This window comes from Chaetomium globosum, genomic scaffold (genome assembly GCF_000143365.1).
Source record: "Chaetomium globosum CBS 148.51 scaffold_1 genomic scaffold, whole genome shotgun sequence".
NCBI classification, from domain to species: Eukaryota; Fungi; Ascomycota; class Sordariomycetes; order Sordariales; family Chaetomiaceae; genus Chaetomium; species Chaetomium globosum.
The window spans coordinates 1,672,498-1,695,552 of NT_165976.1; the positions used below are offsets into that span (position 1 = coordinate 1,672,498).

The following is a 23,055-nucleotide window of genomic DNA, read 5'->3' on the forward strand; positions in this document are numbered from 1 at the left end:
TTTTAGCCGGGAGGCCTCTGCGAATGTGCGAACCTTCTGACCGGTCCGGGCCGACGCTGGCAAAGAGTCACCCCTCCCTGTCTGGGATTCAATGGAACGAAGTAACCACGGAATGGTTTCTTTCGTGCTTGGCGCTTGGCTACCTTTGTTGTCGTGATGCATTGGCCTTTGGTGGGGTGGTGGATGGTTCCGGCTGTGTAACGTCAATGGTAGGTGGAACTGAATCCGTCCGTCCTCAACCTCATCCTTCGATTCCCGCCGTTTCAATTCTTTCGCCGTCTTTTTTCTTCTAGTCGCGAAATCCTCCCTCAATTTCTTGATTCCGTTTAATCCCGTTTGTGGGGGGCTAACATCAATTGAGGTCGCCTTGCATGCATCGCTGGTGGAGTCGCCCAGGGATGCAGGGCTCGAATGTTCTGGAGAATTGTGGCTGTGAATACCCTCGACGCGACGTCAGAGAGGTGGCGGACGGTCTTAGTTCTGGAAACAATGAGGCTCATCAATGGAAGCTAGGTCATTTGGGACTCGTAAATCGACGAGTCTCGAAAGTGAATGCATGCCTGACTGGGTCATGGGTGCAGGCGTTGAGGGAGCAAGAGGCCTTCTTCCAGGTTGAGGGCATTCCCAATTGGAGACTGTATTTCAAGTCTGCCTGTAAAGTACATGTTTTACACTTGAGTGGGTGGTTTATTGGCGGTGTCGCGGGCTTCTAGAAGCTTTTGCATGTGCTCTCCTCCAATTCCAAATCGAATCACGAGTGAGTGAGTGCGGGCACTGCGGGGAAAGCAACCGGTGCTCAGCCGATTGCGATGGATTTGCTTTGTATGAGTTGCTATGGCGAGGGTGGGAGTGAATGGTACCTATGCAAGTTCAAACCATCACAAGCTGAAATGCTCCATTGCATAGAGGACCTTGATGTGGAATTGACCCTATGAGTGGCGACGGTATGTGCACATGTCAAAGTCCATCTCAAAAAATGTGCTTTGATGCGCTGTCCAGGGGTCAGCTATGATGTCATTGCTATGACATCATCACTCTCATGCATCACGAACACCAACATCCAGCAACAATCAGGTATCAGACGTGAACCATGGTGGATTCAATGGCGAGACCATGAAGATATAAGGGATCTAGTTACCTCCAGATTCTCAACATATTCCACATCATCAAACAACAGCAACAACAACACCACACCAACATTAACTAAAACAAAACTATCCACTTACACCTTTTCTCAACCACCAAACCATCATCATGTCTGCCAACAACAACACCTCCACTCTCAAGTCCTACGTCGACTCCGCCACCGGCGCCGTACAGAACGCCGCGGGCAGCCTCTTTGGCAGCACCGGCGACGAGGTGAGCACACGCACAGGCAACGGCCTTGCCCCCCTTGTTGCTACCCGTAACAAACGCTAACCTCTACGGCAACAGGCCCAAGGCAAGGTCAAGCAGCAAAAGGCCGAGGCCGAGCACGACGCATCGCACGCCGCTGTCAAGGTTCCGGGCGGGACCCTCTCCTCGACTGGTGTGGCCAAGGACGACCCCGACCGCTCAGCCGGGGTCGTGGAACCAGACGGCCGGGTCCGCCAAGGAATTCCTCGGCGGCGCCATCGGCAACGAGGTATGTTCTCTCACCCACCCCCCAACCCCCATCGCTAGCCATACTCTCACGCTCAGACACTGATCATCTCCCGTGTGCCACAGAGCCTCAAGCAAGCCGGACGCGACCAGAACCGGGCCGGGCAGGAGCAGGAAGCGCGCGGGCAGATCAACGACTTCACGTCCGGCGTGGGTGACCGGGTGACGGGTGCCTTGGGCAGCGCCGCGGCGGGCTTGACGGGTGACCGCGCCAAGCAGGAGGAGTACCAGGCCAAGCACGACACGGGCAAGACGCAGCAGCGCGGGGCCGAGATCGATATCCAGAAGCAGGCCGAGGCGCGGGACCGGTCGTAGGAGCTTTGAGGACGGAGTCGTGAGAAGGGGGTCCCCTTTGTGGTATTTTTTTTTTGTTTGCTTAACTCTTCGTGGGACGGACATGGCGCAGGAAGGATTTGTGTGAAAATACCCTCCGGAGATTTGGAAGGGATTCCAAGGCTTGAGAGGCCACAGATGCCGGGATGGATAGAGTAGTTTCAGGCAGCAGAATGCGGAATGTCGTGCTACTTTACCAATGATGGATCGTTATGAGAGTGATATCTGTGTGATCAACGGTGACGGTTAGCCTCGGCGGCCGATGGAGAGCCTTATTCTGCCTTGGGTTTGAGGGCCGCCGTCGCCAATTCGCCATAGATGTTTGCATCTAGATGAGGTAGCTTGGGAGCATGGGACGTCATCTCCATAGAGAGGTGGGTTTGCCGGTGTGTCCCTGTCAGAAGCATGTGACTCAAATTAGATCACCGAAACCGTTGGACGAGGGGCATCACGGTCAAGAACCAACACTCGGCTTGAAACAACATACAAGGCTGATATCCCACGATGACGCCAGGTTTCCTGCATATCGGCCGCAGCACGCCGCGCCGTAGCAATGGCGTCTTGAATTCCGGCAGCTACCTTAATGATGACCATCGGGGGCCTCGAACCCATGCAGCCCTATCATGTGGCAGAGATGCTCGAAGGAGCCACTGTGGCGTACATACCGTACATAGGTACATAGTACAGTAGGAAGATCAACGTTAGTAACTCGGCGTGTCGTTGAAAAAAAGACTGGCGACGATAGGTTGATTTGCGAAGGGGGGCCTCACGCTTGGCCGCCCCCACGATTTGTTCCGATCGCCGACATGGGATTGAACGGGCCAATACCCTTTTTTCACATGCCATTAGCCCCCTCTTCCCTGCATGGTTTGTAATGCTTGGTACCCAGGCAGAGACCGCACACGGCAGGTAGGCACCATGGGATGATCGCGATGGTGTGAGGTAGTTTTCGTGTTCCAAATGACTGATTTGGTATGAAGTACACCAAAAGGTTGTGAACAAATCAAATTTGAGGTTTGGGGGTTAAGGAGAAAATTGTGGGGATGAGGAGAGGGTCGCATAACCCCTGCGGTTGCCCCATCGAGGACAAGCTCCAATCTGCAGGCACTGCACGAGCCACCTCCTGCGGGGGTATCCATCTTGCATAAGGTGGAGACTGTGCTCCTTCCCGCAGCGGGTCCGATTACCAAATCTTCATCGGTTGTTGCTACTCTGCAATTCGACGACTTCAGTGTTCCCACCCTGATCCGTCTGTCCATTACACTAAAGCACAATGGCAAAACGGCGGCACTGATGGTGGGATTTGGGTCCCCTTGCCATTGAGCCGCCTGCTTGTTGAGCCATCATCATCATCCTTCGAACCGGGGATTTACAAGCTACCAAGCCTCCCTCGGCAACACTTTGCCGCCGTCAGGTGCACAAACGCGCCTGGAATATGGCCCCCAATTAGCCTAACGCTGCAGCATCTCCATAGGCGGTAACTGCATTGGTATGGCCTGGCGGAGCTGTTGTCAAGCTATTGACAGCTGCCAGGATGGGTACCGTCACACCGAAATGAAGAAGCTCTGAGAGAGGAGTTGCGCATCTCCGCCCCTCCCGTCCGCAATCGCCAGACTCGTGCCATCCCGGATAACGAACTTGGCATCCGATCAGACACCCTTGGAACCAGAAAAGTTTGCTTGCATACCACGTTGTATCGATTGGCGAAAAATTGTGTCTTTATGCTTTCTTTTCACAATTTCGTAGCCGTGCGAGTCGACAGCCGAGATGCCAAATTTCCGGTTATTTCGTTCGCTGTGGATGTCAGTGGTAGCAACACCCATGTTTATCAGTCGCGGCGGCCGACTAAGTCGACAACGGTAATCGAATCGTCCTATGATATTTTGTGCCTGCCTCCTCTCTCCTTCCCCAGTTAGGTAGGTACCTAGGTACCTTCCTTGGCCATCTCCCACCGCGACAAAAGCCCTGCCGATGCGGGCCATGACTCGGCGCAGTCACATTCTCCCCGACCTAGTTTCCGCAGCGTCTCACTAAATTTGGGCCCAACTGTGGCATGTCTGTCCCATAGCCAGCCTTTCTGAAACGCACAATCCAGCACCCTTTTGTTTTGTTTATTTTTTACTTCTCTTCTCTCAACCGGGCGAAGTCGTGTTTGAGAATGCTATCAATTACCCCTGCCCGTCTGAAGTGCCGCTTTGCCACGCTCGCCGTTGGCGAAGCCCGGTTCCTGAGACCGTTCTTGCCGGCCCATCTGTAACTGAGCTTCCATGTGCTTGGGAGATATGGATTGTGGCTGGTTGGTCAGCCAGAGTTCGTTCGCGGGAGAAACCCACCAACCTGAGGTAGGTATCGAGGTATTCTTCCAACCCCGTGCAAACGGGTGGAATTCCGCTCCATCGGCTGCCCTTCCCCTTCCGACCCCCGTCCAGAAGGGCCCCCAAATTGCTCCAAACGGCGTCCACGCTCACACTTCGGCGATTCGACCCACACAGCGGGAGCCTAGTCCGTTCCACTTTCGCAACGGTATGGTGGTTCACTGCCATAATCAGATGGCCGAATCAGAGCCGCGATATGCCCATTTTCCCCGGTTTCGGGCTGCGGGTGTTGAGCGTACAATGCCGTTTTCGTTCATCGGCAGCAGCTTATTCGTGACAGCGTACCGTTCTGAAAGCGGCCCCCCCCCCCCGGCCGATGCCTGCTGTACCCTCCTTTTTCCACCACCGATGGTCCTCCAAGACAAGGAATGTCCCCGGGTGGGTTGTGGGAAACCCAGGGGCATGGCCAGCAGTACACCATGCGGCACACCTTCAGGGTCTGCATACTGGCTACCGGGATCGGTATTGGTGCCCGGCAAGGAATTAATAGGTACCTTCCCTCTGCCAGCCTGCAGCCATGTTTAACATGGGATAATAACCGTTCGACTCACACCTCCCTGTGCCGCTTAGAAGAAAGCTTTCGCCTCAACCTGTGTACGTTGCACACCTTCACACCCCCCCCCCAGGATCGAGATGCCGCCTTGGACACTTGGTCCAAGCATTTTCAACACCCCTGCTTCCGTTCTTGTACCAATCATTAACTCCCAACTTACACTCATCGTCCTATCCTCTGGTTGCCTTGGGCTACCATTGAGCCCATGACGTGAACTTGAGTCTGCGCCCCTGACCTGTGGCTTCTACGGACGATTCTGCTGTGCCCTTATACCATGATCACCGCCTTCATGAAGAGACCTCCTCTGAGATATAAGAGTTGCTTTATGACTCCCTTCCGTCCTCAACCGTCCCAGAACACATCGCCATCACCAGCTCTTAAGAACCGCCCTCCTCAATCCTTTCGACTCCCAGACTGTCACAACCGCCACCCCTTACCCGCCATCCTCACAATGAAGAATAGATCCAGCCAGCCTGCCATGATGAGAATCGCCATTGCCGGTGCTGGCGGCTTTGCCCAGATCCTGGCCCAGCAGGTCAGCCAGACTGCGCATGCTCTCTTGGTCCTGTCCCGCAACGTCAGTCTACCCCCGTCCTTGGTGTATGGATGAGGATCTCATTGCTCACTCTCTCACAGCCGCACCCCGAGCTCGAGGAATGCTGTCCCGGATGCCAGGTGGCCATCGTCGACTACGACGATGTCGAGAACCTGCGGTATACGCTCCAGGGTGTGGACCTGGTCATCTCCACCATCGCCGGCAACGAGCAGCTCAACCTTATCGACGCTGCACGGCGGGCTCGCGTAAGGGTCTTCGTCCCGTCCGAGTTCGAGGGCGATCTCAGTCACAGGCCGGCGAACGACCCCCTCGACCGCGGCTCGCAGTCGGCCCTTCAGCTCCTGGAGGGCTGGTCGCAGTCCAAGTCGCATAGACTACGCTACACCGTCTTCTCTTGCGGCATATTTATGGAACGCTTTGGCCCAGGTGGTTTACAAACCTACGGAATCGGCGCCGGGAGCGGCATACAGGGCCCGGACGACTACCTGGTCAACCTCCAGGACGCGAGAGCGGAGATTATCCCGGGGAATTCGAGTGGCAGGCCCGTCCGAATCTCCATGACCTCGGTGTATGACGTCGCACAGTTTGTTACGGCCGCCCTCGACCTGGGTCTCGACAACTGGCCCAAGGAGTTTAGGATGAGAGGAGATTCCGTGACAGTTCAGGAGTTGGTGGAAACATGTTCCAACGCCCTTGGAGGTTAGTTTAGTTTTTTCTTTCTCCTCCGTCTTGATCCTCATACTAACATTCCTCTAGTTCCCATCAGTCTTGTCACCCGTCACTACCAGGAAGTGGAAGCCCAAGCCGAAGCATGCCAGCAGAGCGGCGACTGGGCGCAGTGGTACTATTTCCAGAGGCTCCTTCAGACAGCCAACGGTCGGTATCACGTCCGTCAGACCAACCTCAACGAAGCTACCCAGGTGCAACCTCTAACCTTTAGGGGGTGGCTGGATAACGTTTGGGCGGCCAGTATCTAAGGCACACACCCCGAGTTTTTTTACTTTCCTGGTGTTTTTTCGTACGTCATCTGGTATCATGCGTAACGACTGGGGCACGCACAGCTGTGCCGTGTATTCTTTGCCTGATTTGATATCCTTACCATACCCCTGTTTCCTTGTTTTTTTTTTTTTTTGGTTATCGGGGTCACTGTTTTTTTCGTTTTCTGTCTTTTTTTTTGCTCTTTGTTTTCCTTGACATGTACGATTTCAACTATAGCGATAGATAGATTTCTCCTGGTCAAACCAATACATATTTCCTTGAGCCAAAAACACGTTTCCCGAAACCTGCCGCAGTACATCCATTCATTCGTGGCTTGACGGGGCACATGGACCTTGCCTCAGAGGCACCCACCCTGCATGTCACACACGCTGCATGTTGCATGCCCTGTGGCCTGGAGTTCGGCCGAACCCGAATCATATGCCCCCAAACCTTCTCGGGAGCCTACGCCGCACCTCTCGATGTTTGGCGGCTTAAATCCGGCATCTCAAAAATTTCGGGCGTTTGCGTCATTCCAAACACTCGTTCCCATGTTCTGAATCTTACCTCACACCATCGGGCTCCGATCGTGGAGGTGCTCCCCGTCGCGTAATCTCTCCGGTTCGGACACTTAAGCCGGAGATATATAATAACGCCGGGCACATGTCCATCTCTACCTGGGTAGGTATGTACATACAATACACATTCCAATGCGTAATCCAATACAATACAATACGATACGTACTTCTTCCAGAGGTATCCCCCCTCTTCACCACCCCCCTTCTCTTTGCAGCAACACCACTGTTCGGGGTGGTTACAGCGGCAGATCATGTGATTTTAAAATTGGCCCAGTCCTCGGCCCGGGTCGACAAGCTTCCACCCCCCAGGGCTTTGATTCCTGGCGGTTAGCTACCCTGAGCTGCAGCATCCCATCGGCGACCCATAATTTCTTTACTGGTTATGTATTTAGTTACCGTGTATTTCAGTTACCTTACCGTGCTCTGTCTGTTGGTTTTGCACCTCCGATAGTTTACTTTGGAGATAACTCCTGTGCGTTCGGTTTGCTCGGTCCCGATCCCCCCCTTGAGATTCCGCTTTCTGGAGTCACTTACTTACTAGAAACGGAAGGGTGCTGCAAGTGCACGTTACAGCTGCAAGTTATCTGTTCTGTTCTGTCCCAAAGGGGGGTCGCCTGAACATAAAAAAAAAAAAAGAAAAGTCTATACATAGAGTCCCTCGTGACAAATCGAGTTATTAGTCAAAGATTTCCACCTTGTCCTCCTCGAGTGTGACCTGACGCGTAAGGCTGGATGCGTGAGCACATCTGCGTTTTTACCGACGCAACGTGTGCGGCGTTGTTACTTTTGCCAGCGTGGTGTAACTATGGAACGGCTGGTGTAACGGCGGGTGTAAACGTATTACAGGCAGGAATGTGCTCCCCCTGTGGGGGGGTGCATGCCCAGGCCCGGGGACTCGGGGAGGACGGGGAGGACGGACGGGGGTTCCCGATAGGGCTGGGGATCAGATGAGCTTGTTGTTGGGTTTGTGGTGGCCGATTGCTTAGTGGTGGCGGCAGGGAGGATTCGGCGAAGTCAGGGGTGTTCGTGGCTTACCCCAAACCCAATCTCGATTCCCAAGCGCGGAGCACAAGGCTGAGCGCAAGGTGGCTTTCCGGAGTTCGTGATGTGTTGTCGTCAAAAGTTGAAACAAGCGCCCAGTGGCTTCGCAGAGCGGGTGCGCTCCTTCGCGTCATGGGATTCAATCCTGGTCGGCTTCGCGATTGGTGGTAGGGCGACGTGATGAAAGATGCATCATAGAATTGGACGGATTCAAGATGGATTCCGGGTTTGAGGGACAGAAAATATGGGCTCCTTCTTCCCTGCTCAATATTCGGCCATGAATCCTCAACCGCGATCCTTTCAGGAAATACTACAAGGGATTTTGATTGATGCGCCTCTGGGGCTCGCGTCAGCCGCTCGCTGCTTCCTTGGTGCTGGGCATCGGATAGGAACCGGCTTCGACGAAAACACCGACAAAGAGAAACTGCCGTCTGCTGAAGATCGAGAAACAATGGTAGAGAGCTACCAGGGGCGAAGAGAGAGAGAGAGAAAATAGCCGCGCCTCGGCCCCCAATACAACACTGCGCCGCCATGACTGACGGCGCCGGTAACTTGAAACTTCTCGGCATCGCGATGCCACGCAGAACCTTCGACGACTCTAAAGCCGCAGCCGAACCCATGTTTCAGCGGTCTCACCTGTATATTCCCGGGCAAAGCCCGCTGGGGTAGGGGGGGGCGGGTTGGAGGCTCGACCATGGACCTGGGCCGTTCTACCGGCGGCGTTGGCACCCGCCAAAGCCGCTCAAGCCTTCGTCGTAGAAGTGGCCGGTGTGCCGACGATGTCGGCATCCCCGTCTTCGCCGTCGTCGTACGTGTAGTTGTATTCTGTAACGATCCATAGACAGAAACGCTCCCATTCGACGACCCACTGCTGTAATCGAGCGGCTTTCGTTCCGGCCCCCACGCTTGCCGCGCGTACGTCGCGCGCCCTTGAACACGGAAAGAATAGTTAGCCTGCCTCTTGACGCCTCGACGGCTGAGGGTGGTAGGTAGTGTCGCAATATCTCCAGGCAGCCGAATATCCTCTCACGGCACTCGCCCGACGAGGTCACGAAGAAATGACAAAAGAGGAAGCTGTGCGTACCACGTCTCCGCGTCTTGGTCTTCGAAAGCGGCCCAACGGACACTATTCTCGGCTAGTGATCCTAACGTGGCGAGGTCGATGCTATCCCACGCTTGAAATGCATACCAGAAGATGTTGGTCATCAGCGAAGCACCATCCTTTCCCTGCCCGGATGGGATTCCGGAATTATCGTCGCATAGGGCGCAGGGCACGCCCTGCGCCAACAGGGTCGGGAGGGGGTGGGACATTACACTGCCTGATGTCGGGTCAAATCCCTCGTTGGGTACCGGGCAGGTTTCCACCAGGATCCGTTTGTCTTTGACGGCCTCGACCAAGCGTGGATGTTTGTGCAGAGCCACGGCGTTCCCGATTCGTCGTGTCCCGAGAAGCAGAGCATCGAAGAGGTTGCGCTCCGTGGTGGCGTCGTTATCATGGAGCGATCCTCCCGCGCCGAGGAAGAAGGGGATCTGGACGTCCTCGACGGCGCACTGTTTCCGGAACCAGAACAACTCAGGGAGCAGGCCTGCCAGCGGCCTACCGAGGTTCTCAGGGCCTGCGAGGTCGTATCCGGCCACCAATTGCGGTCGCAGAAGCTTCGTTGATATACAGCTATCGGCGTCCTCGATGATCGACCGTGGATCCTGGCGGCGCGAGGTCGACCACATGACACGGAGTCCCCAGAATCGCCGGCCGGAGTCGGTGGCCTGAAATCTGGCCACCTCTTCTCCAATTGCTTGGAACAGGTGGTCGTGGTCCGGGTCCGACGCCTGTGATCCTTCGCGGTAATAGCCGAATGGAAATGTAAGACTGTTTCCTTGGTGTTAGCGGCCGAGCAGTGCCGGCCTCCTTCCACTTTGGCCACCGAGCGTCGCGGTGAAACTACAATGAAAGGGGGGAAATAACATATGGGCCGGGCCCATTGTGCAGACCCGGAAGGATGGTATGCTCACCGAAGCTCCAGCCAGTAGACACCGTCCTCAACAAGATTTACCATGAGCCGTTGAAGGAACGCCCGCCAAATCGGCTCATAGTAAATCATGCCGTTAATGGCTTCTGAGTAAGTCAACGGTGTCCCCCGATGCATCCGGAGATTGGAGTCCTGCGTGGAGTTCATGCATCTCCCCTTGAACCACTCGACGAATCCCTGTCTGCCTCCCTCGGGATAATCGTCCGCGGCCTTGGAAAGGGCGATGTAGGTGCCGGGCGCGTAGTCGGCGCCCCAGATTGAAGCATCGTCGGGGTTCGTCTTGGCCTTGAACTGGATACGGAGACCCCCTTCGTTCCTGGCATATTGGGTGGCGAGGTTACCGTCGGGGCATGAAATGCATATGCCCGGCGTGCCCAAGGCAACCTCAAGAAGATGAGAGATGTCGACAAGGGAATGGCAATGGGCGCGGAGCAGTGCACCCTTCGGCATACGCCTGATTATTTGCCACGATTTTGCCTTCTCCTTGGAGGGTGGGGGACCCGAAGATCGTATCTCTTCAAGGCGAATCCTAAATAGGATGTCACGCGCCTTCTTCGCAATGGGTGACAGCGCCTGTTGGAAGGTATAGTCTATCCTGTTGTGGTTAGGAGATGAGCTGGACGGGGGTCAATGTAACAGAGGAAATAACTAGAGAATCGCAGTACCGCTCCGCTGTTTCTGTTCCTCGGCTACCAAGGCGCGGCGGCTTTCGAGATAACTATACATGACCGGGTCCGTCGTCTTGGGAAGTTCGTGGGCGACGAGGTCGGCCCATTCGTCGTCGGTAATCGGTGCCATTTTTTTGGGGGGGAATTTCGTAGTGTCTCAAGGAGTCGATGGTAAAAGCCCTGTTTTTTTTGTTGTCTCTCCCCAATTGAAAAATCCGGGTGGTTGATGTGATTTTGCCTCTCGAGACCGTCGATTGTTGTGAGGCAATTCCATGTCGGTCGGACATCGTCCGGCATGTGCGACCCGAACGGCGGCTGCCGGATAGGGTGTTACAGCGGCTGGAGCGGCTGTTTAGCGGGAGTGCCCCCACTGATCGGATCCGAGAACCGTGCTGCCGTTGTGTCCGTGGTGGTAGGTGCTGACCGACCTGTTCCTGCCTCGCAATAACCCATGGCAACCCTAAAATCCTTCTGCACTCGACCATCTCTTTCCACCTCTTTTTTTTTACACCACTTTTCTTCCTCGTCGGTTTCCTTCATTTTCGGTATCGTTTTGTCGTCGGTGTTGGAAAAACGATAATCGGGGCCCGACTCCGAAAGAACCGGCCCTAGGTGTGATATATGATACAGTATTCTGCTGCCTGCGGCGGCACTTGGACCTGCCCTCAGGCAACCACCAATCCTTCGGTGCCGAAACTCAGATCGGGCACGACGAGCGGGGCAAGGAGCCGCAGTGAACTCCAACGGGTTGGCCATGAACCGATTCCGTTTGTTTTCACAGGATCATTTTATGCTGGCTGAGTCGAGGTTATGAGTTGGGGGCAAATGGGCCAACACAACTTCGATTGCCTGCTTTCGGCTCTCGCTGATGAGGTGAGACTGACATCAAGCCTTTCTACAATTGGTGTAGCGCTCTCTGCAATCCAGAAAATGCTCAGGGGGTTCGTTCGGTACCAGGCCGGTTGTGTTGTGACCCCTGATGGCTGCGCTGTGCATGTCAACATCGTTGTTTCGCCGTAGGAGTGAAGGAGTCGGCATCCCCGAAAGGACATCGCCGTTTCCGAAGATTGTCTGGGGTGCCAACGACATACCTCGGCCCTTGGGCAGGACTGTTTGCGTTTCTGATACTCCTTGGAATTGAGAACGTTTGCTTTACCATGCCGCTGGCAGGATTACCTCTTAACATGCTCTCGCTCATCCAGCTCACTTTGGTTTATGGGGTTTTCGCCGTGCCTTTATCGTTGCCTAATTCTCAGTCGAGAGCTACTCGGCCTGAATGGCCCTTTCTCCATGTTGAATTGGAGAGAAAACCACGCAAGCTATCCCGCCTGTTACATCCCAGACAACCACTCAAACACTTTTTCGAAGGGAAACGGTCAATATGCAGGCAGCCGGTAGGAGATTGTGGCAGAGCATTCGAGGAGTGAAAGGGGATCCGAATCTCATCGGCTGAGGCGCTTTGGTGTTTGGGACGATGAAGGATGAGCTGCATGGAAGGATTTAGCTTGTCAAGGATACACCCATCCAAGCCCAAACCTCAATACGCCTCAATTAGGCACGCTGGAACCCATCACTGATGTTTAATATTATCTTCTTGCCCCCAACAATGATCACTCTTGGGCTCCTGTGAAGTTCGTCCCACGCCTACGGGAGAGGAAGAAGGCGACAAGAACGTTAGAATCTTAGGCCAGGTGACCGGTTTCGACAGGATAAATATTGAAGATATATGTACACTCGCATCTTCCGATCCTTCGGGGAGAGGGGATTTCGGTGGGATGACAGTCCCCTCTTTAGGGGTAGTTGTCAACATAGACCGGCTCATGTTGCTCACGCACAAATACTTGCAATGTTCAAGCATCGAACAATTTCCACACACAGTGGATAGCACATCTTTCTATTTGCTGTCTCCGTTAATGCAAACTGTGTCGCTACTTTCCGCCTTGACATGCCACTAGTCTGGGTAGAATTACCCAGGAGGAAACCTGGCACCCAGCAATACTTGATGCTGGCATACTTGTCAGATGAAGCAATGAACCATTTGCGGCAAGGCCAGTCCTAAATATGATCTCAATTGTCTTATATGTATTGACTTGCTAGGCCAGGTGTGCCATAAATAGAACTCGAACTTCTTGTCAACTCGGTCGGACCTAAGCATTCCTAACCCACATCATGGATTTCACGGCCCCCAAATTCATCCCCGTCTTCATACCCCCTTTTCCTCATTGTGCTTGCTGGAATCACCCATAAGCGCCGCGAGGTTCGTGGCCTCCCAACCCTGTGTTAAATGTGGCAGTCCTCTCGCCCTCGCCACCCTCTCCTCATCCAGAGCAAACTCCCTAGGAAACCTCACCTCACCCTCTCCCACCACCGCTTCCGCACTTCCCGTCGTCATCTGCCTCACCACTTCCCGCGCAGACAACGCCGCGGCCGGCATCCCATGTCCCGTATACCCAGCGCACACCCACAACCCCCCGTCGGGTCCGCCACCGCCCAAACTCTCAGGAACCGCCCCCACCCAGGCATGATGGTCCCGGCTGTATCCCATAACGCCGGTCCACTCAAACGACGCCTCCAACTCCCCTTCAGCCACTCCCTTCCCCTGCCCATCCACACCCACATCAGGCGTAAGATCTAACGGCGGGGCCAGCTCCCGCCGCAAATACCGCGCAACATCCTCCTCAACCTCATCATCCCGCCACTCACCAACTCCCATACCGCGCGCCAACCGCCGGCCGCCGCCATAAATCAACTCGCCGGACGGGAGAGGCCGCTGTACGAGATAGTCGTCGCGGGGCGCAGCGACGGCGGCGCCGGGGCCCGCCGACGCGGCAAAAGTGTAGGCGTGGGTTAGATTGGCGGGGAGGCTGCTGGACGGGGCGGGTTCCGATTCCGATTCCGATTCCGACCTGGGGGGTAGGATCGCGCCGATCTGGCCGCGCGTAGGCACGATCAGGTCGGAGAAGGCGGGTAGGAGGTGCGAGGTGTAGCCGTTGGTGGCGAGCAGCACCTGGCGGGCGGTGATCATGCCGCGGGGGGTGGTGAGGGTCCAGCCGGGACCGGATTCGGCGCGGGAGAGGGAGCTGACGGGGGTGTTGGTTTGGAGGTTGAAGCTGGGAGCTGGGTGGTTGGTGATGAGGCACTCGAGGATGGCGGCAACGAGTTTGTAGGGCCAGAGGGAGGCGGCTTTTTTCTGGATGACGACGCCTTGGGCGGAGGGGACGCGGAGTGAGGCGAGGGTTTGCTTCTCTCCTGTGGCGGAGGTGCAGTCCGCCGGGTAGACTACCTCGAGCTGCGCGGCGAGTTCGGGGTGGCTTTGCTGTAGTTTCTGTACGTCGGCTGCCGCGAGCTCAAACATGTCCTTGGAGAGGAAGGCATGGACTCCGGAGAGGCTCACCCTGTTGCGGTCAACATCTTGCCCCGGGGTAGTAGCATAAACCCGACGAGATAACCTCAACAAGGTAGACAGTTACAAAGTGAAAAAAGAAACATACCAATCGCAGTCTACATCTTCCTCCTTCACAAACCGTTCCATAAAGTCAAACACCTTCAACTCAAACGCTGCCACAGCAGGCACCGAACCATACACCAACGGTTGGCAATGCCCTCCATTCTGTCCATCCAGCAATCAGCCAACCAAGCACCACCCGACCTCCTCTGAGCCCAGGCCAACAAGCCCAACCAACCCAAACCCGCAACCAGCTAGACAAAACTCACACCCGCAAAGCAAAAGAACAGAAGAAAAAAACAAGGAAAAGGACTCACCCGCCCAGTAGCACCCGAACAAGCCTCCCTCGCCTCCAACATAACCACGCTCCCCCTCCCACCACCACCCTCCCCACCAGCCTCCTTCAAAAACTTCGCCGCGAACGCCCCCGTAATCCCGCTCCCCACCACCACCACATCGGCAGTCGTAGGCAAATCCGGCGTGCCGCGGTGGCCGAGCAGGGTGGGCGAAGGGTCGCGCAGCCAGTAGGAGGTGGACGGGTTGCGCGAGGGCAGGCCGGCGGGGGGGAGGGTGACTGTGCCGGGGGTGCCCGTGGGGGTTTTGCGGATTGTCATTTTGTTTTCTTTGTGTTTTCTGTTTATGTCTCTGTTTGGGGAGGGGATAGGGTGTTGTCGTGTTTGTTGGTTTGTTGTGTGGTTGGGGATGTAGGTTGTGTGGTGTTAGTGTGTTAGGTGAACTTGAGCTGACGGGAAAGAGGGGAGATACAGATCTCGGACTGAGACCCAATGAGTCGATGCAAGATGGAGCTTGTTGAACACCCACCCCACTTTGTTTCACGAGGTATATGTCAGCACAGCACCGGGAGCAACAAGTCGGAAGAAACAATAGCCGCTGTGTACAAACTTTTCGCGAACTGCCAATCTGGTCTGGCGATACAAACCCTGCCAGAACGCAGCCACTACAAACAGTATAGCCCGTCTTCATCTTGTTCGGCCGTCGGCTGGAGAGAAACACCGCCTTTCCACCTTTTCCCGCGTCCAGATGCTCACCGTGCCGCCGATGAACCTATACCCGTCCCTTCTGCAGCATGCCAGATAACCGGTCCCCCCCTCCCAAATCCCAAATGAGCCCGTCGTCACATCGTCACACGATCGTGTCCCAGGGCCTGCCACCGAGAGCTAAGAAAGGCAGAAATGACCCTGACAGCGCTGTAGAACCTAATCCCCCTCTAGACAGAGTAGATAGGAACCGAAAAAGAAACGCCGAAAAGTAGGAAGGCATCAACGTGGAAATCTTTAGACCTTCATCTTCCTTCTCTTTCCGACCTGGGCCGAGAAACCGGTCTTGATAGCCTGGACGGAACGACGAGAGCCGCAAGAGTTGCAAGTGATAAAGCTGGTCGGTGTTAGAAGATGATCTCATCATGGAAATTAGAGCAAAGGGTACGTACTAAAGACGGTTCTCGCCCTTGGACAGTTCCGTGTTGGGAGACCGGCACGTCTTGCACGTCACATATTCTAGGTTTCTGGTCAGCATCCTAACAAACAAACAGTCGTGGGGTTGGGTGGCATACCTATAATGTACGTGCGCAAGACGTTCTCGATCTGCTTCTGTTGGAACCTGCCCTTGATAACCAGCCGCCTGCTACCGTCCACACTGCCGCTGGTACCCAGTTCAGCGAACAGGTAGGCGGTGACGTGCTCGTCCGCTCTCTTCATGCGCTTGCAGATCTCGGGCAGGTTCGCGAAGATGGTCTTCTTGTTTCCTTCGCGGAGACACTGCGGCGGTGGGATCTTGTACGAGCGGGTGCCGGTCGATGCGTGGTCGGGGTTCTTCTGCGCCAGCAGGGCGAAGAAGCGGGAGAGCAGCGGGTTGTAGTTGATGGTGCGCGACTCGTTATGCCCCCAGATACCGGTACCCTTGTCCATATCGCCCTCTTGCACACCCTCGTCAGCGGCGGCCTCGGCGCCCTCGCCACCCTCGAGGTTCAACGCCTCGAGCTTCTTGGCGAACTCGTCCTCCTCCTTGGGCGCCTTCTTCTTCTTTTTCTTCTTCATCGACAGGTCGATCGCCTCCTCGTCGCCGGCGACAGCGCCACTATCGGCCCCCTCGTCGTCGTCCTTCTTGACCTTCTTCTTCTTCTTCTTCATGAGCGAGAGGTCGAGACCATCCGCGTTGAGATCGGCGGCCGGGGCAGCGTCGTCTGCGGGTGCTGAAGAGGCATCAGTAAACGCCCCGAGTGCGGCGGAAAGAGGCGGCGTACGGGGTGTGTGCGACATGGCTGTGTCTTTGGTATCGTCGTTTGGTGTCGCAATCATGGTCACGCTGCCGTCGGCGTCTACTACCAGTTTCTCTTCTGTAAATGCAACCGACTTGCGCGAGGCCCGCCTTTGGATCGTAGGTTCCTGTCGGGAGTGAGTTAGTGCCGGGATTCTCAGGTTGGGTTCAAAATTCCGGTGTGCAAAGACGGACAATTGTGCTTCGAGGAAGACGCCCGAAGAATGCAGCGGGGTTGAAATTCGGAAACTCTGAAAGAGAGGGCAGAAGAGAAAATCCCGCGGGGATAAAGTGTTGAGACTTTGGAGGTGCGGTATGTGGTTGTGTGACAGAGGGAAGTTGGTCGTCTGGGGGAGGGGAAAACTGACTGAGGGTTACCAAATAAAACTTACTTCGGTGGTCATCTTTTTGGCCACCCTTGTGCTTCTCAAGTCTGTCACTCCACCGGCTTCTTCTGTCTCAGCCGCGTGTATATTGATCGGTATTCGGCACTTTGTGGTGGATATCGTAGCCGACAAGTCTTGGCAAGACCTCTTCTATTTTATGGTGCTTGCACGGCGATATTATCTCCGTGTTTGAACAAAAATGTTGTCGTTCGACCAAGTGGGAGCCTTCATCCACATGACGTTGGCCTTCCTCCCACGGTGACTCAGTGACTCAGTCCCACGATCACCTGACAAGCGGGGGATCTTTTCCAACACTGGCCACTCAGACGCCACCCAGCAGCTCCCCCACTACAACCACAGTGCCGACTCGCAACGCGCACACCGGCTGCCGGGTTCGGTGGAACTCCTTTGCCCAAGCACCAAGCAAACAACAACTCTTTGACCTTGGCTCGGCCATCCGTCAGCAAGAGGGGCTCCGACAAAATCTCCGGCAGCTCCTAATCCCGACAGAAGTCGATGCCGGCACCCGGCTAAGCCGCTTTCTCCACCCCGCCCGAATCAATTATCCTCGAGCTACCCACCCCGAATTCGACCCCAAACCAGCTTTTGCCTACCCACACCTCGACACCGCCCACCATGTCCGACATGTCCGACATGTCCTCCTCCGACATAATAATGACGCCCTCCGCAACGTCATCCTACATCCTCCCAGACGCATCGCGGTCCTCCTCCCCCGATGGCCGCCGGGACGAGGATGTAGACTCGCTCTCGTCGCTCTCCACCAGCATCCTCGACTCGGATTCCTCCGACTTATCGGATGCGCAGCGGGAATGGGAAGCCAGCCTGGAGCAGCTGCAGCTCCTGCTGACCATGATCGTCATGCCGTTCGCGGGGAAGTTTCTAGGGCGGAAGTTTGCGTACTGGAGTAGGTGCCCTTGACCCTCCCTCCCCCCGCCCCTGGTGTTGAGGGTAGACTGTGGAAAGAGAATTGCTTACTGACCTGTTCTGTCTTGTGCTCCAGGCTGGGCGAGATACATGGAATGGATGCACAACGTCGAGATCCGGTGGACAAGCAAGGGGGCGTTCAATGCCGCCGGCGCCGCCGAGGCTGCAGCATCGTTATGACTTGGGGGATTTACCGGCTGGGAGGAGCCATGAGTACATATCGGCATATCGGTTAGAGCCTGTCTTGTGGGAGCGGTACATATTGCCATGGCGTTACGGATTTGGGGATGGTATATGCAAGCATTTGGTTCCATGACGGATACGTCACCTGCCTGCTGGGGTTCGAAATGCTTGGATAAAAATTGGTCTTAGTTCTTGCGTTGTACTCTGTCAGGAAAACGAGCTAAAAACAAGACAGACAGCCAGCTATCTTGACGGGGTATGCTACTTCCACAAAAGCCACCATTGATCTTATCCATAACGCAGGCCGATACAAACCCTCCCAGTCATATACCCATTAAAATAAGTAGTTCCCGTACCCCATCCGTAATCAGCCATAACCTCATAGCCCATCATACACATCAATCCTTGTCCATTGATACCCATACCCCAGACCTCCCAAACCCACGCCCCCTACCCAAGCCTTCCTACCCATCCCAACCCCGTACCCTTTTCCCAAACCCCAAACCAGCCAGCCCCATGCCTCATACCCTAACCTGCGACATAGTCGGCCCGGACCGGATGCTCCCACCGCCACGACGGAAACCAAGGAAGCTCAAAACCAGCGCCGCCGCAAACGTCGCAAACAGGAACCACATAAAAACAGTGCTAGCCTGCACCTCACGACAACGCTTATGATCGTCCCCACTCCCATACGCAATCCAGTCACCCGGCTGTTTGCTCGTGTCGGCGCAGTTGACGACCTTCAGCTTGGCGGCCAGCACGACGGCGCCGATAAAGGTGAAGAGCGTGGCCAGGGCATCCGCGCCGAGGTGGACGAGCAAGGGGAGGGCGATGCGCTCGACGAGGCCCGTGGCGAGGCCGAGGAGGGCTGCGAGCCAGGAGAGGACCACGACGAACATGGAGAAGTTGATGGCGGCGGTGGCGGAGCCCGCTGCGTGCAGGTTGCTCGCGATGATGTTGCCGATGAGGCCGGTGAGGATGATGATGAAGAGGAGCTGGGTCGCTCGGAGGATGAGTTGTATCCTTTCCATGGCGGCGGTTTGGGTCGAGGTAGTTTGAGCGTGCGGAGAGGGTTGTCAAGGTGGCGGGGTTCGTTCCTGGTGGGGAGATGCGCCCAGTTCTGTTGGATGTGCGGTTTGCGGGAAATTGTTGATCTTTGCGACTGCTGTGGCTCTGATGAAGAAGGTACTTGGAGAAAAACCGACAATATTCTGCTGCCCTGGCAATGTTGGTGATGTGGGTGAAGGTTGCTTCTTTGTGGAGAGTGACAAGCTGAACAGGGGAAGACGGCACAAGGGTGTATGGAGGGGAACGTGGGAACCTGCTGGCTTTTACTGTTCCCGGTCTTGCTGTATGATGGCGTCGGAGTGTTTTTACAAACTGGTACACTAGAAGACCGTTGGCAAGGAGCACCTTGGGAACCACCCACCTCAAATGGAGGTACCTCCTGCCTATGCACACTCGGGTGGGAAAGAAGGAAAGTGGGTCTATGACGGAAGTTGTGGGACCCAGTCGCCCAAGCTTCCATCTTCTTTTGTCCGCAGGGCCCCCGATTGGCCGGCTTGCCCGTTGTTCTTTGTGCAACCGCTGAAATCAGACCATTGGAAACCCAACTCGGCCTGCTGCAGTGCCGTAGTTTCTGACCCAACGAACCTTCGTTGATGTTTCGATCGTGGGCTGAGGGGCTCCAGAACGATTGCACGCCATCCACTTGTTGTCTGGGCGGTTGGCAGGGGATCAGGGTGGCAGATGCCAAGTTTGTTCTGATCGCCCTCTGCAAGCGCTCACAAGGTTAGACCAATCGTTGATTTGCAAGAACCTGGTCCTCAAACGATTTGTTGACCCACCCACACAGCCCCACGCGATGCTTGGCCCGGCAACGATCGTGCATGAGCGACTGCCGTGCGGCACCTGGTGCTGTGAAACGCCGTTTCCAAAGTAACCAACCGCCCTCTCGGAGCCAACAACAGTCGGAAAAATGCGAAACAGAGTGGATTTGACTGGCGGTTCAGCAGACAGAAATAGAGGCGGCTAAGCATCTTACGGTACAATTGTGGTTGGCCTTTTACTATCCTTTTGTGGCGTGTTGGATTCTAAGTGCACGTAGCAAGCTGCTGAATGAGTATATAGCTTGGTATGTATGTACATACCTGATTTCCGGCAGCCTACCTAAGGCAGTGAAGAGCCGAAGCAGGCGAGATCAAACCCACCCTCTGAAATCACTTCGTTATTCATAAGGATGACTTTCCCTTACAGGTACAAACCGGGAAGTAACAGGTTCTGGTTGAACACTGAATTCATAGTTCACAAGTCGTTGCGCGCCCATTCAAACCGTTTCGTAACACTTACACAGTGAGCGGCTACTAACACAGAGAGCACAACGATTGGATTTGCAACCGCCAGGTCAATACACCAAAATCACACTCTCACGCTCCCCTTAAGCATAGTCCGTCGCCGTAACATCCAACACCCCCTTCCCACCCTTCCCACCTCCCCCCATCTCCCTCCCCTCCATCCGCTTCACATCTCCCACCAACGTCCCATTCACAGCCTCGACCTCCCTAAAATACAACTCCTCCCCCTTCCCTCCCTTCCCACCCTTCCCGTCCTCAACCCCGTCAACCCCCCCCAGTAGCACCCTCAACCCCAAACCAAAACCTCTGCCGCGCGTCCCCCCACCCACTACTCACCTTCCCATCCCCACTCTGCCGAAACTCGGCCGTGCCCTCCTTACTCGTCTGCAGACGACTGACCAGCCCGCGCCCGGCATACTTCTCCTTCGCAAACGCCTCCAGGCCCGTGGGGAAGACGCTCGCGCCCGACACGGCGGCCTCCTTGCCCTGGCGCAGGTACGCCCAGATGGACAGGTTGCCCTGGGGCGAGACGGCGTACGACGAGTTGCAGAAGACGGGGTACTCGTAGGCGGCGCGGTAGTGCGTGGTCGGGGTGCGGAGCGTGTCGGTGCCGGAGATGCTGAGGTCGTTGACCTGGTTAAAGCCGAAGGCGGTGACGTGGCCTTGGTTGGTGTAGTGCAGGCTTTGCGTCCACGAGGCTGAGTTTGAGGTGATGCGTAGAGCGCGCTCGACGGATGTGGTGTAGGTGAGGGTTTCGTTGTTCGTGGTGCCGTTGGTGGTAGAGGTGGTGAGGGAGCGGGTGACGGCGATTGTAGGTGGAGGTTGGTTGATGATGGGGATTTCGCCGCGCGTGATGGAGGAGGGGTCTTCGTCGAGCCAGAGAAAGATCTTGCCGGTTACGTACCAGCTCTCGTTGACGGTGTCGGTGAGCGAGGCCGTGGTGCTATCGCCGGTGTTGTTCAGGCCGGCTACACGGATGGTGAAGGTGTGCTCATGGCCATCGCACAGCAAGCCCAGGAAGGGGGTAATGTCTATCTCGTGCTCGCGGAGGTCGAAAGCATGGATGCCTACGATGGGCCGGTGTAGCGAGGGAACGACTCCGCCAGTGAAAATAACGGGGAAGGGCCATTGGACCCCGGCAAGTCTACCATCGATGAGAACTTGGACTTCGCGGAAGGGACTGAGACCCGGAAGCTTTCCCGCAGTGGCGTTGAAGGTGTAGACGTCGCTCTGCAGAACGTTACTCCACCAAAACTCCTCCTCGCTTGTTTGGCCGTTGGCTGAGACGGAGAAAACGGCACGGCGAATATTGCGCGGGAGGCTGATCGTATTGGTCGCGTTCTCGGACGGCAATGTAAACCGGCTGATCGAGTCGTTTACCCCTTGACGTGCTGAGATTGGAATGATCAAGTCACTTGGCGGAGCCTGATCTATTTCAACGTCGTCGTTGTAGAAGATGGCAGTCATAGTGGTGTTAAAGATGCCAGTATATTTGTCGTCTATTGCAAGTAAGAAAACACTCTCGGGAGTCAATGACACAAAGGAAACTCAAACAAACCGATCAGGTTGCCAAGATCAAATATGACCCTTTGGGGGGATTTCCAAAAGTACAGGTAATGGGTCATATCTTTAAGGTAAATCCAACTGATACCTGGGGGGGCCGTGGGCTCAGCTGTGGATGTCCTCCCTGTCGATTCAATTGTTAGTTTGTTTCCGAGTAAATGGTGAGGTAGATATTCAACAAGAACGACCATAGTTTTCAGGAACCAGAGTAATACGGCTCAGCTCCGCAGCAAGACTTACAAACTTCGGTATCGCCAAGATACATGATCGCAAGCCTGTCAAACTGCCGGCCCTGGCTCACGACGCTAAAGTTAAGCACCACACGATTAAACTCGCAGTCAGGCGGGATGTAGTCCCCTAGAAGTAGCACGGCGAGGTTAGGGCCGGAATAGACGAGATATACAGACTACTCGAAGCAGGCTCACCCACGAACGGGGCATTATAGCTCCAGGCAAAATCGTGGCGCATCAACAAGACGGTGCATAGTTCAGGTGAGTAGTCTTCTCCATGGCGAGTCGAACCGTCGCTCTCGGCAGGGCCGCCGGGCATCAAAACTGGCTGGGCAACCTCAAAGGTTTTGAGGACGGTCTTGTTCGGTGCTGCAGCCGAGGTAGTAGCCGTCGTCTCCTGAGCATTGGCTGGTGACCGACTGTTGATAGCCTGAGATACTAGCCCCGGACGAGCATGATGGTATCGTGGTACGCCGTGACTTATGAAGAGTGAAGTGGCGGCGGAGCATCGACGGGATGTCACTCCAATTGAGAAGACGACGATCGCGCCGAGGCAGATAGCTACCCAATGCCAGACGCCTCGCTTTGGGATTCTCTCATTTGACGGCAGCAGATCATATTTGTCATCGTTCGTGGGGATGGCGCGCTTCTCGGGATCCGACGAAGCCATGGCGAATTGACGGTGGAACGTGGAAAACAGTCACGACTTGCTGATCAACCGATGGAATCGCGATGGGGAAGGCCCATGGAACGAGGGAAGGAGCCGTTCGCAAAGGCAACAAACGATCAGAGGGCGCAGCAATATTGAATGACGGCCGTAGGGTGCCGCGGAGTGCAACCCAGGCCCTCAATTAGAACGAACGGAAGGGAGGGGTACCGGCGACCGTCTCTTGTTGTTGAACAGCCGAGACAGCATATGCAA

At 55.5% G+C, this 23,055-nt stretch overlaps 8 protein-coding genes across 8 annotated transcripts; 3 read left to right on the forward strand and 5 right to left on the reverse strand.

Annotated features, from left to right (window-relative positions):
* Positions 1-1,254: 1,254 nt before the first annotated feature.
* Positions 1,255-1,956, forward strand: CHGG_00554 (uncharacterized protein; the record flags this gene model as incomplete). The annotated part of the gene is made up of 3 exons (XM_001219774.1): positions 1,255-1,359; positions 1,435-1,584; positions 1,663-1,956. 3 exons carry the CDS (start codon positions 1,255-1,257, stop codon positions 1,954-1,956), a joined length of 549 nt encoding a protein of 182 aa, XP_001219775.1.
* Positions 1,957-4,519: 2,563 nt separating this feature from the next.
* Positions 4,520-5,068, reverse strand: CHGG_00555 (uncharacterized protein; the record flags this gene model as incomplete). Its single annotated transcript, XM_001219775.1, has 2 exons — positions 4,520-4,858; positions 5,063-5,068. 2 exons carry the CDS (start codon positions 5,066-5,068, stop codon positions 4,520-4,522), a joined length of 345 nt encoding a protein of 114 aa, XP_001219776.1.
* Positions 5,069-5,353: 285 nt separating this feature from the next.
* On the forward strand, positions 5,354-6,435 carry CHGG_00556 (uncharacterized protein; the record flags this gene model as incomplete). Its single annotated transcript, XM_001219776.1, has 3 exons — positions 5,354-5,437; positions 5,539-6,157; positions 6,215-6,435. The coding sequence occupies 3 exons, from the start codon at positions 5,354-5,356 to the stop codon at positions 6,433-6,435; spliced, it is 924 nt and encodes a 307-aa protein (XP_001219777.1).
* A 2,359-nt stretch (positions 6,436-8,794) lies between these two features.
* Positions 8,795-10,880, reverse strand: CHGG_00557 (uncharacterized protein; the record flags this gene model as incomplete). The annotated part of the gene is made up of 5 exons (XM_001219777.1): positions 8,795-8,847; positions 8,922-9,028; positions 9,137-9,922; positions 10,066-10,655; positions 10,812-10,880. The coding sequence occupies 5 exons, from the start codon at positions 10,878-10,880 to the stop codon at positions 8,795-8,797; spliced, it is 1,605 nt and encodes a 534-aa protein (XP_001219778.1).
* Positions 10,881-12,577: 1,697 nt separating this feature from the next.
* On the reverse strand, positions 12,578-14,809 carry CHGG_00558 (uncharacterized protein; the record flags this gene model as incomplete). The annotated part of the gene is made up of 4 exons (XM_001219778.1): positions 12,578-12,805; positions 12,960-14,145; positions 14,242-14,360; positions 14,513-14,809. 4 exons carry the CDS (start codon positions 14,807-14,809, stop codon positions 12,578-12,580), a joined length of 1,830 nt encoding a protein of 609 aa, XP_001219779.1.
* Positions 14,810-15,490: 681 nt separating this feature from the next.
* Positions 15,491-16,876, reverse strand: CHGG_00559 (uncharacterized protein; the record flags this gene model as incomplete). The annotated part of the gene is made up of 4 exons (XM_001219779.1): positions 15,491-15,590; positions 15,646-15,712; positions 15,769-16,600; positions 16,865-16,876. 4 exons carry the CDS (start codon positions 16,874-16,876, stop codon positions 15,491-15,493), a joined length of 1,011 nt encoding a protein of 336 aa, XP_001219780.1.
* Positions 16,877-17,494: 618 nt separating this feature from the next.
* On the forward strand, positions 17,495-19,221 carry CHGG_00560 (uncharacterized protein; the record flags this gene model as incomplete). Its single annotated transcript, XM_001219780.1, has 3 exons — positions 17,495-17,783; positions 17,880-17,976; positions 18,531-19,221. The coding sequence occupies 3 exons, from the start codon at positions 17,495-17,497 to the stop codon at positions 19,219-19,221; spliced, it is 1,077 nt and encodes a 358-aa protein (XP_001219781.1).
* Positions 19,222-20,236: 1,015 nt separating this feature from the next.
* On the reverse strand, positions 20,237-22,803 carry CHGG_00561 (uncharacterized protein; the record flags this gene model as incomplete). Its single annotated transcript, XM_001219781.1, has 5 exons — positions 20,237-20,266; positions 20,677-21,839; positions 21,899-22,027; positions 22,144-22,260; positions 22,329-22,803. The coding sequence occupies 5 exons, from the start codon at positions 22,801-22,803 to the stop codon at positions 20,237-20,239; spliced, it is 1,914 nt and encodes a 637-aa protein (XP_001219782.1).
* Between the last annotated feature and the right edge of the window lie 252 nt (positions 22,804-23,055).